Source organism: Rhamphochromis sp. 'chilingali', assembly GCF_963969265.1.
Source record: "Rhamphochromis sp. 'chilingali' genome assembly, chromosome: 14".
Taxonomy (NCBI): Eukaryota; Metazoa; Chordata; class Actinopteri; order Cichliformes; family Cichlidae; genus Rhamphochromis; species Rhamphochromis sp. 'chilingali'.
This window is the reverse complement of record NC_137941.1, coordinates 24,439,880-24,452,862: the sequence shown is the minus strand read 5'-3', so window position 1 is coordinate 24,452,862 and position 12,983 is coordinate 24,439,880. Positions and strand designations below refer to the sequence as shown.

The window sequence follows — 12,983 nt, the reverse complement described above, 5'->3', positions numbered from 1 at the left end:
ATTTGATATTTACCTAAGAATCATTTTTAACCTAAAAATCTCTAAATTCTTCACGGTCTCCTCCTGCCCTGGTACACGAGAAGCCAGATTCTTCAGAGACTTGATTATCATGGACAGTGCGTCATTTTTGGCTTCATTCTTGGCCTCTTTCTTTAGCTCCTCATCTGTGAGATTCTCTAGAAACTGGGGAACCATCTCGATGACTGGAAGGAAGTACTTCTTTACTGTGTGCAATGTGAGAAACTCATAACACTGGCCAAAAGGCCTGTAAAACAGAAAGTAGAAACAGAAAGTCAGTTCCAGAAACAAGACCATTGCACCAAAAGCACTTTGCAACGTGGTGTAAAACCTTGTGCTGTGTCAGCACTTACTTGATAAGTGCAGCGATGATCTGGACATTCAGTGCTTGGCCGCTCATGAAGCGATCGTGCAAAATTTGAAACCCGTTTAACGTGCCAAATTTGTTTATTAAGTCCACCAACCAACCCTGTGATCAGAATAAACAAGGGACAAAAACAAACTGTATAAGCACCCTTTAATGTGAAGTCAGGTTGGTTACACAGGCTAAACTATCATCAGCTTCCATTCAGAGACTTTAGGTTGAAACTACAACAGAAATTGTTTTCTCTGTGTAAATGAACAACTTCTCAAACTAAATTCCTATTGGCAAGCTTGAAGAAACATATCTATTCTTTGGTTTTCTATATTTATTCTCAGTTGAGATGCATGGCTTGTGAAAGAGGCACACTGCTAAGGAGAACAAGCTTCAAACTTCAACTCTTATTTTAATGTAGCTGGTCTTCCTTTGGTCTTCCACTGCCTCTGTCAGTGCCCCCCAGGGTGGCTGTGGCTACAATGTAGCTTGCCATCACCAGTGTGTGAATGTGTGTGTGAATGGGTGGATGACTGGATATGTAAAGCGCTTTGGGGTCCTTAGGGACTAGTAAAGCGCTATATAAATACAGGCCATTTACCATTTACCATTTCCTTTAGCTAAAAATTAACTTTAAATTTGGCACTGCTGTTAAATATTTAGTAATGAGTAATTTGATTTAAATTTCCTAAAAATAATAGTAATAATAATAATAATAATAATAATAATCTCTGACGTAACAGCACAGTAAAACACTAAGTAGTCCTGGGCCCCCTGCCAATAGACAGCCAGACAGGCAAGCAATACTGCAGTACTGCTTCTACTGACCCTGTGCCCACACTGCATTCATCACTCCTTTACTGTACAATTCTTATTCTCTGGTGTATCCACCTTCCCTTTTATACAATCTGCTTTCTGACATAAGCATTAAATGTCTTAGGGACAGTGAAGTCCATGTTATTTTTTATCAGGCAGCTCCAGAGAGGGATTCTTTATTTCAAAAGGGTCTTCAGGGCGAGACTAAAATGTCACTTGATGGAGTTTGTCTTGAGGAAGAAAGACGAGCTAACTCTCCTCAAAAGAAAGAAAACTCAAAGCTCATCTTCTGCATGACATATCTTGACAATTTTCCATACACCTAAGGATTTGTTATACAATACAAAACGCATGACTGGATCAGTCTGGATCACTTAATGTGAATCAGATTATAAACTAGTCATTTTACAGTTTTTATGGTCAACTGTTGTACTGAGTCACCTTGGGAGATCGAGGGTCTGGTGGTCGAGCGTAGAGTTCATCATCAGCCAGCTGTGCTCCAGCAGGGACGGTCTCAGAGGGCCGTGTGCCATTGTAGATGTGGAACTTGCAGTGAGGGTTGGTGGCCATGGCCAACAGCTCCAGTAGAGGAAACCAGTCCTGAGAGAGCTTGGCCACACATAGCTCCACCAACCGGTGTGTGTTATTTATGATACACCTCTGTGGAATAAAACCCGAGTTTAAAAGAAAGAAAGGCAGGATCACAAGAACAATATCAAGAACTGGAAAAAGCCCAGCCTCGACGCTGCTGTGATTAACTTCTGGTCAGCCTTACAACACACATTTTACTATTCATGGTTTCTCCCCAGTAACCCTGAAGTCTGACAGGCTTAACTCTTCAGCTCCCAAGCTAGAGAAAAATTGCACATTTCACTCATTACACCCACATTTTGTTGCCTTTAATGAGGATTCCACATTGTCAACAAAAGAAATTACACTTCCACACAAACAAAGGAAGAGCACTCCTGCTAGTCACGCCATTGGTCAAATTCCAGCAACCAGGCTGTTCTGCATGGCTCCTGGCTAGTTCACATGTCTGTAGAAACCAGATATGAGCAATCAATACAGGACTGACTCATCACAGCATTCCCAGCAAGCTTTTAGACTTTACAAGTCTCTGACTGCTTCATCTTCTCAGTGTCTCATTTTAAAAGGAGCTGCAGGTGACAAGCATGATGATGTATAATATACTGAAAAAGATTAGATTTAAAAAAAAGAATCCACAGTGAGGAAGAGAAACAAAAACCCCTTTTCCGCCTTTAAATCCTCACACATCTGTCTTACTGGTTTATTTCAAGTACGTTCCACAGATCAATTTCAAGAACAAGAGCTTAAGAAAAAAAGAAAAAAGATCACTGATCACTGCTGGAAATGCCTCTTTCTATTAAATCTACAAAAACTACATAACAACTCACTTTGCAGACCAACCTAAGATCTGAACAATGGATGTATCTAATGAGATAAAGGCAAAGAATGAAGAAACAGGTTTTACAGACCGCCATCCCTCATCAGGACAATCTGGACCTTTAAATCAAATTTTAGAAAAGCATCTAACATACAAGAACGATTTTGTATCTCATAAAAATGTGAATTTGCTTTTAAATATACTATATAGGTTCTTTATTGTGATTATTTGAAAGCATGGTCATCTTAAAAAAAAATCAAACCAAACTGTAAGGCAGAAGCAAAAAAAACTCACATGGATTTCAAACTTCCAACCACTGACTGCCTCGTCTGTGAGGATTTTTGTGAAGGAAATAGTCAAACCATCTCGGAAAAACCTCTGACATGCTTCACACTTCACATCCAGTCCTGCAAGAAAAGTCACCCATTAGATAATAATAATAATAATAATAATAATAATAATAATAATAATAGCAAGGTAAAGGAGATGAAAAATAAGAATGAGAGGCACAACAACAACAACAAAGCATTCATATAGTGAAAAACATATTTGAGTTGACTATCTTCTGATTGGGTGCCTCTAATAAACAGAACGTTTGGAGAGTCAAGGATTTCCTTTCTTTCTGACATTATCCAGGGCAAACAGTAGAAAAAGAAAAACACTTGGAAAAAGTGTTTAGAGGAGTCTGAAGCCTAAGAATAATAAACTTGTTCAGTTAACATAAACATAAAATAAGAACCTAACTAAGGACCCGTGTCCATATGCAGTTTTATGTGCTGTCAGCACATCTTTTCTATAGAAATCCTATGAAGCTGAGCACTGATACCACTCATAGTCCTCAGAGAAAAAATGCCCTCAGGCACACAGCAGTTTTCCGCTGCGCTTTACAGGCCTCTCAGCTGAACACAGGTCAGTTTTGGGAATACTCCTGCTCTCATCAATGTCACTTCTCTCTTAGAGACCAATCAGAAGGGGCATAACTTACAGTAGCAACACTAAAAATAATGACAGAGGAGAAAACTTTAAAGAAGACGGTTTTGTAACCTAGCAACAACAAGCACCTGAGAGAAGCCTCTGTTAAGGAGGTCATGGGCACTTCCAGTACAAAAAATGTCTCTGTATACAACTCGCTCTTTTTGATTCCTCACTGACTTTGGTGGATTTCATCAAAAGAGACAACTGCCCTATATGCACGAGATTAATATCATCACTGATGCAATTTAAAAGTTAAGTCCTTTTGGTATACTTCATATAAGAAATACAAAACATATGTTAACAACATATTTTGATTGCATAACTGTAAATCTTGGATCAATTTAAAGAACATTTAAAAGGTAATTGTTAGCAATGTTATAGGCAGCACAGAGCTGAACACCTACACTGCAATAGCAAGGCCAGTTCTTCACTGTTCTCTTTACATAATTATGTCAATATTGCAGATTAAGTAAAAAGTAAAGGTTATGTGTATTTAACAAAAAGTACAAAACCAAGTACCAAATGGGAAAATGTTTGAGTTTAGTGCTAATCTTTTTAATCAATTAATCAATATGATGAAGTTCTAAAAAAGTTACAAAAACACTTGCATCTGAAATTTACAACTACACATGAAGATTTTGTAATATTCCATTTTATGTCTTTGTAAATTATTTAAGTATTTTTACACATCCAGGAACTCTTGATGTGCAAAGCACGCAAGGAAAATTAAGTAAAACAGGCAAAAGAAATCACTGACTATTTTATATTCTACTGAGTGTTTCATTATTTAACAAGCTCAAAGGAAAGAGATTTCCTACATCTGTTAGATGTTTCACATTATATTATATTGACAAAAAACTAGCCAGTGAAAGCCATAAGCACAGACTGCAGGATGTCAGTGCCACAAAGCTCCTCTATGAAAAAGAACATTCTGTGCACTCCCACCTTTTTTACTCAGGTCTATAGCAGCTTCCAAGAGGACTTCTAACTCTCCTTTTGGCAAAACTGGAACAACCCAACGAGGCCTAGGAGAACAGAAAGACATGAATCGCCAGAAAAAAAGAGGAAAAGGATACTGTGCAATATTTGTAATATTCACCTGTGTAAAATGCATAAATATTACATTGATATTGTCTAACTGCACCCCAAAGAGCTATATTTACTTTGCTGTTAGGCAACTCTGCTGTGAGAGTGTGAATGGTGTGATGTGTTCAGACTGAACACGAAGCAAACTTTAAATGGACTCCGCAGAGTATGCCAGGAGACATGGGTCCTCCCATCCCCCCAATTTAAAAAATGTTTTTAACCAAGTTATGTATGCTTACAAAACAATTTGAGTTTACTCTCTGTCATAGCTGAGATTTAAATGTGACCTACCTGTTGATCATGTCATCGAGCTTGGCTAGGTCAGTGTGAGGAAAAGCTGGCTCTTCCTCTTCCAGCTGAGGGGGACCATCCCCCTGGCCCTGCTCATCTGGTGGGCTCACTGGAGAGTTCTCATTAGATGAGTTAGGAGATGACGTCTAGAAAAAATGCAGACCATCAAAATCAGATCTCATGTAATAATCTTTCTGGATTTCAGGTCTATGCTGCTATGAAAGGAAAAAAATGCAATGGCAGACCAAGTATCAAAAGCAAATGTAGCTTAAAATCCAAACTAAAAACCTAATGATATATATGTGGTTAATTACGAATGCAGAAACAAATTGAAAAAAAATGCACTCACACATTAACAATTCCTAGCTTCTACAAATCCAAATAAATTCACCAATTCCAAAAAAGTGCACCAAACAATAAGTTGATGTAAAGAAAATGCCTGAACCAGCTTACAAACACACGACAGCACGGCCCTCGATGTGCAGTATGCCTCATTTCAAAAGACCTGCACCTGGGCAGCATTTTGGAAAACAATGGCTTTATTCCAGCACACTCACTCCTTTGTTTTTACTAAAACATCTAACTAGTGTTAGTGGCCAACTAATTATATTTTCATTTTTCCTCAGTTTATTTAAACTTTAATACCCTAACCTTTAAAAGCAGCATTGTCTAACAATTTCACTGTTCTCATCTTTTCTGACAATTACCTCCATTAAATCCAGTTCACTTAACAGTCAGTTATCTTTCATTTTTTTAGCTCAGTGGGCAAAAGACATAAGTCATAAAATATCACCCCTATCTTTTTTTTCTTCTTTTTTTAAACACATCCACATGCCTTTGATTAAAAAAACAAAAAAACAAAAAAACAAAAAAAAAAAAAACCTCTCTCTTTATGACCAATTTCACAGAGTGTCTGCTAACATCACCCAGGAACCACTAGCTAACCAGTGAAGGAATAATGCTTTTTTTCCTTTGTAACTTGGGATTACTACTGACTGACTGATTTCTAGGCCTGTATGACTGGGGCTTTAGCAATCAATTTTACAGTGACTGCCTACAACCACTTCCCGACCGGTCACACAGCACACTTCCCCCCCCTAACGAGCAACGGTTGACAGAGGCCACCAACTGGTCTCTAGGCATGCTTAACTCAAGCCTTAGCTTGTATAGCTGAAGGTCACACTATCACTCAGGATCATTTACTTTTTCAGGCAAGTGTAAATCTGTTTTGTTTTTTTGTATTTTTGACTGGGTTGAGGTTTAGAGCTTAATTTTCAACCACAAAAAGCAAGTAAAGAGGGAATTTACCAAAATATAGAAACAAATCACTGAATGCGTTACGTCTCACAAAGGAAGCTCATTTATTGCATAGCTTACTTAGTCACATTTATAACTTTATCAAAAAATAAAAACCCACAAAATGGTAGATTTACACATCACCTGTGAGGTACTGCTAGAAAGCACAACAATGGGCGGGAATGTGTCAACCAGGTACATTCAAGAACCAAAAGCAAGGCTGGAGATGCACCAGAAGACCTGCTCAAAACAGGGGCTTTTTGTTTCTGCTTTTAGAAAAGGAAATATGTTCTGCTCTAATGCTGGTTGTACCGCTACTGATATCACATTAGTGTGTGTCTCAGAGTTTCATCACTGATGAGGTGAAACAGGTGCAGGTTGTTCCTTTACAGACACAGTGGCCAAGTCAAGACAATATGTTAGTTCAGGCTAAAGCCGTTGGACAAGAAGTCCCACATTTTGTTTAAAAATCTGTCCTAACAACAAAAACACTTACAGCTAACTTAAAACAAATAAACTAAAGATACAAAAACCAGTGTGTTAGGGACTGAATGATTTACCTCATGTGATGATAAATATTTAAGAATTTTCCCACAAGCCAAAACAGCCATTTTATTCGTTTTGGACTGTGGTTTGATAACACAAGTTTTTTTGTTTGTTTGTTTGTTTTAAGATATATTCTGTGTACTCCTGGCAGCAGAATACAGCCGCTATAAACCTACATAAAAGCCAACTTTCAACTTCTGTAATCTGCATGGCTTTTACATAGTCAACAAAATATCAACAAGTGGAATATGTTCAGAGAGGCTTATGGCAAAGCCTAACAATGTCATGACAAAGATGCTTGTTAGTAGATATGGGCTAGCACAGCCATGATCCTACACTAAACAAACAACTAGGGTCAGCTTTGGAGAGGCTGCATAAGGATCTCCCAGTAGGGGTGCAATTAAAAGAAACTGCACTACATACAGTTTCCAAGAGAACTGACTGAAACAAAAGCTTTCAACCGACAAACAGATTTTAAACTGTTTGGCTTGATGAGATAGTGTCAATAGGCAATAAATACTGAAGTTTGCATGCATTGTCATGAGAGAAGATTGGATTCCCAAAAATAAGGTAGGACTGAAAAAAAACATTAACCTTTCACATGTAAAGGGATTTTTTTCCTCCAAATTAGGTCCTATAGTTACCAAACAGCTAGGACAGGATCTGCTAGTTTGTGACCACCTGCTCCTATTATAGACATTTTCTAACTTCCTGCTTATGCTAGTTTTGGTGAAAAGCTTGATTTAAAACAAAAGAAAAAAGAAAGGTCATTCAAGTGATCATAACTCTGATACTTTAAATATGAAGTATTACTCATTTCACCATACAGGAAATATAATAAGAGTTGACATGGGTCACGTATAAATGTGTTAGTATGTGGGTGAATCTTAGGGCTACACTGGAAGTAAGAGTATTTGAGAAATACAATCAAAAATGTACATCGATGAATATGCATTTAACCACTTTATTTTTTCTTTCATCTTTTGAGTGCGCATCAACAGTGGTGGTGGTGTGAGCAGCTGTGTATAAGAGTAAAGGAGGGATACTCAACGTGGAAAGAGATGCATAACTGAGAAATATAAAATGTGGGGGTGTGTGGTGAAGGCTCCTTCTGCTTGGCTGACCTACATAGGCAGCTTGCCTCTCACGTCTCACCACAGCTCATCTCTAACCAACACAGGCCTGCACACGCACAAAGACACGCACACACACACCCTTTATCCATCACTCAGGAGGCTCTGTTCATTGATGCTTCGCCTTCTCTCCCTTTCTCCCTCCTTTTCCGCCCCCACCTCCCCTCTCTCTTCATCTCCCTGGGCATCTGTGTGTGGTTAGGTACGAGCAATATCAGCAAAAGAAAAAGAAAAAAAACTGTGCTGTGTTGACTGAAAAAAGCAAAACAAAACAAAAACAAATATCTTTTTTCATTCCTATAACCGTTTTTGGGTTTTTTTCTTTTCTTCATTTCACCTATCTAAAATGAGTGTTAGAAAGATGATGCTGACCTGGTTTTGTGGCAGTGGGGGTTGGCTCTGAGCATCAGGAGCCTGGCCCTGGCCCTGACTGTCATTGCCCCCCACCGGAGAGCCACGCGTGGTGGCCGTCATGCTCGCCACGGGGCAGATCTTGGCAATCTTGGCCTCTTAGGGAGCGCTGGCCAGGAGGGAAATCACAGCCACCTCAGCTGTAGAGCAGAGGGAAGAGAGCCGGAACACACGAGAGAGGGACACAAGCACCTGGAGATCTGGGTGTGCTGCTGAGACCATTGCATAACCTGGAGCAGAGAAGAGGGGGCAAAGGTCAGAATTATCAGCTGACTGCTTAACATGTAAAAGCTGAATGGGTTAGGAGACTTTGTAATATCTAAAATACATGTTTAAATCTAAAATAAAATAAACTGAACTGAGCTGTGCCTGTCAGCTCAGTTCAGCTTGTATCACTCAGTTTTTCAGTGACTGCCTACATGTTCTTTTCTCTTTTATTCAGAAAGGAAGATGATTTGCCAAAAAGGACAAAACTGGAGAGTTCAGTCTCAGCCCATCAAGCCTTAAAGTAATAACACTACCCCTTACTAACTTAATAAGAAAAGAAAGATAAAGAACAATAAACTACTATTGTAACACTTTGATATATGTCCCTGGGATTAGCCAATATGAGGCAAACCATAAGTCATCATCCAAAAGCCAGTTTTCATTTTAATTCTAATATTTAACCCAGAAGATGCTGTCTGCCTGAATCCCACAACAAGAAAAATAATAATCTCAAATGCAGACATAAACATCCGATTGTATATGAAGGAACGGGTTAACAATGGACTGTATAGGAAAAAACAGATTTAGTGCTACTGCATTAGTTATCAGCTAATTGATCCCTTGTTTTAAACTATACTCCCATTTAAGACTGAAAATTATAGCTTTTACACCATCATGAAACGCCTTTTGAGCACTGTCATGTATTAGCTCACAATACCTTAGTTCACATTTATTCTGTTTCTTACTCTTCAGCAATCATTTTTTAGATTACAATACAAGTGTGCCTGCCAAAGTAATTTCTGAGATTTAACGACCTTGGTGATACTGCTAAATGGTACAGTTCAATGGGACAAGAACCCCAAGCAGCTCATGATTAGACAGTAAGGCAGTCTGGCCTGATTATTTAATCACGTTGCTTTACTTGAACGGAAAACCTGTTATGTCAGTAAAATTCTCTCACTGCACTGCAAAACTATGTGTCCATGTGCAACTGTGATGAGAAGAGCAGGTCAAAGTTAAGCCAGGAAGTTTTCCTGTAAACTGTCAAGGATGTCTAACAAATAGAGCTTGGGTAATACAATTTTCATTCACATTTTAAATCAAATTCCCTGACCAATTTGAGTTATTTTGTTCAGTACCATAGACTGAACACATCACAGCAATGAATTTAATGAGAACCACAAAATAAATGGACCATATATTCCCTTTAAGGTCAGATATGCTCATCAGTAAGCAATTTTAGACACCAGTTTAGCACTGGCACTGTGTGTGGGGTCACCGATAACCACATATTTCTGAAAATAAATGTCATTTAACCTTCTCCCTGGATTTCATTTCTAAACCATCAGACCTTTAGATCACTTTCATTACATCAAATAGTCTAAAGCTCATCACTTTTTCATATTCAAAAGAATACAGAAAGAAAACCAATTTCAATTGTTAATTTAAATATTTTGTATTTATCACATTGCCTAAAACCACCACTAGAAAGTCTTCCCATTACAATAGTCAAAAAATAAGTGAAAATTCAAATTACCAAAATAAAATGTTATGTTGCTGGAGCAAACCTTCTAGGTTTTCAGTTATTAAAATGAGCACTTAGGATATATTCTTATTCAGAGTGAACATGTTTTCCATTTAATTTCTTTCCCCACACAAATCAAGAAGGAGCATATATGAGAGATTTACTGACAAGGTCTGAACCCAGAACCTTAGTCCCTTCTGCAATGCCCTTGTAATAAAGAGGGAATATCAACATATTCTCTACACCATTTTACCAGCTGAAAGCAGCTGGCGTGGTATAAAATCTAACAAAGCAAATACTCAAACCGCAGCTCAACTTAGAAACATCATTTAGCAGCTCAATATAAGACTAGAACTAAGAACATAATTGAAACAGAGTGCTGGTTGTACATTATACAAAAAACAAACAAGCAAAACGAGATACACATAAACTGCAGCTGTTCTGCTCCCTTGTATCATACCAACTATCTGAAAGAAAGTTAACATGGGTGTGCAAAAATAGCTGATTTAATATTTATTGGTTTAACAGAGGTGAAACTAGCGCAAATTCCACTTTACATGCTACCTGCTGCACCACCAACATTTTGATGGTGCAGCAGGTAGCATAACATGCAGTCCATAACAGTTATTAATAAAGGCAAAACGTTAGGAGTATCTTTAGCTTGCAGAGAACTAAATGTCACAGCATTTAGCCAAGTGTGCTATCTGTAAAGCCAGCCATTATTAACTAACTATCTGCCAAAACAGGGACGGTGGGTTACTTTCATGACGCACGAAGAAAAAAAAAACCATACTATCATGTTTTGTTTGTTTTTTTAACCACAGTCAACAAAGTGATATACAAATTTAACAACAGCCATAACTAACGCTAGCTCTCTATGCTAGGTGCAACTGGGGCCTTTTGGAGCGCCCGGCTTTGAAATAATAGTGTTATTTAGCGACATTATTAACGGGTAAATCGGTCATGTAATGTCATATGCTCTAAGATGGAATATCTTCAAAATGACACACAGCCCAGATGCAGATGAAGTAAACGGTGACATTACGTAACTGTCGTCGCAAACTAGCGCCGTCAACTACTACTAACAGCTGGTGGTCTAGTTAGTTAATAACCCTGGCTGCTAGCTAGCTGCGGCAACTAACGATGGTTAGCCTGCAAGGCGATCCGCCCAGACAGCACAGCAGTGAAGGCCTGGTCGTCCAAAGCCCACTGCGCTGAGAAACACAGGCCTCATCATTCGCTCAGGCCTGACGTTATAGTTGTCCTGCAAACCTCAGCTGCATAGCCGATGAGCCTAAATACGTAGAGAATTTGGTTAAATAGCTAAAACCAATACTGAGAGAATATCGCGTTTCTCCTCACTACTGTCGACCATCTGTGTTACCATAACGCCATTTGCAAAGTACATTAGTCGAGCTAATAAGAAGTAATCTAAACAGTTAATGTTAGCCAGCCGTTAGCTTCTGTTTAAGTAAATGTATTCACCGTAGCTAACCTTTCTGTTTTGACAAGCGGCTTGCTGAGATGACTCGACAAGTAATTAGTGTTCAACCCATAAAATTATAATTTTCCTATTCAACTCAATGCCACTTCGTGGCCATTTTAGCTTTCTGGGATAACGCATAAAATGTCAGTGACAGTGGAGGCGTCTATTTCCTGAAATTTAACTCACTGTTCTGACCCGTATCGCCTAACGCTAAGTTCTAACTTAGCTAAAACAAACTGAAAATAACATATCAGAGGCCCGGGTTATAGAACAGGTTAGCTGCAATGTAGTTTTGATAAAGCCGCTGTAATAAAACAATTAACAACTCTGGGTGGATGAAATTTAAATTCGCCAACATGTAAACATTAGACGTTTAAAGGAAATGTTCCTTCTCAGTCTTTAAACAGGACCAATCGCAGGTAGCTAGCGCTAGCTTGACTTCAGTGAATCTAGCGGGATGAGCTAGGCAGCCTGCACGTACTGTCAGGACTATGAATTGCAATTTAATCGCATTGACATTGTCAAAGATTCAGTAAGCAGTAGCTAACAGAGAAAACTCCATCAGCAAGTGAATAACACCAACAACCCAAAATGCTATAATGTTACCTTTCATACACCAACAGCTGACGCTAGTACTAGCAGTAGCCAGCTAACAATCACCAGCCAGCACAGCGAGCTAGTTGGCTAACAACTCACCAGGAATTTGATATGACTTCCCCTCTATTCACGGGCTACGTCCAGCCTTGAACGATGGTGTCGTCGTGTATTACATAAACGTGGCCTATATCAGTGACAGTTTCACAGGACACAAACCTGTTACTAGAATGATCTAATTCCTACGTTTTTTTCCTCTGCTTCTGGGTGTTTTTCCTGCGTCACCGGCGCGGTAACAGCCCCCCTAACTCTATCTAGTCCGATTTCTGGGGCTTGTCACTTCGGTCCCAGCAGTCAGTCACAACTTGATTCAGTTCAACATGGCGGAAGCGCAGTCGGACACAAATGCAGCTCACTAAAACAGACTAGACGACTGTGTGAACTCCAACAGTCAGCGATGTCTGTAAGCTAGTTTGCACCACAACCGAGCACAGCTCAGCTAACACAACACCCGCTGAATGGAAAGCGAATAAAACCCCTTCTCGATTCTGATAACTCACTCCAGCTCCGGCATTGATATCCGATCCATAGTTTGAACAAAACCAGGCGGAAAAAAGCCGAGCGGTACGATGCACTTGACTATATCGCCTCCTATCGCTTGGGGTGGTCATCAATTAAAAAGTAATGACAATGAATAACAGAATGCGAGCAAATTCAAACTTGAGCACTTACCAAAGAAGGTACAGTACTGTGCAAAAGTCTTGAACCACCCCTCATTTCTTTAGATTTTTCAGTTTGTTCAGTTCTAACAAGCTTGAAAGTCGATATTTGGTGTGATC

The 12,983-nt window shown here is 39.0% G+C and overlaps 1 protein-coding gene across 9 annotated transcripts in view; it reads right to left on the bottom strand.

Moving 5' to 3' along the window:
- Positions 1-12,746, bottom strand: part of usp9 (ubiquitin specific peptidase 9) — a 36,071-nt gene extending 23,325 nt beyond the window's left edge. For 7 of the 9 annotated variants that reach the window (XM_080902700.1, XM_080902704.1, XM_080902703.1 and 4 more), the window contains exons 1-8: positions 12,247-12,695; positions 8,294-8,562; positions 4,947-5,092; positions 4,515-4,594; positions 2,889-3,001; positions 1,631-1,849; positions 372-487; positions 14-265 (exon numbers count right to left, since the gene is read on the bottom strand). In XM_080902700.1, coding sequence (XP_080758826.1) covers positions 14-265; positions 372-487; positions 1,631-1,849; positions 2,889-3,001; positions 4,515-4,594; positions 4,947-5,092; positions 8,294-8,395 — 1,028 coding nt within the window. In that variant the 5' untranslated portion in view covers positions 8,396-8,562; positions 12,247-12,695. The other 2 variants (XM_080902701.1, XM_080902702.1) reach the window with 2 other exon arrangements.
- Between the last annotated feature and the right edge of the window lie 237 nt (positions 12,747-12,983).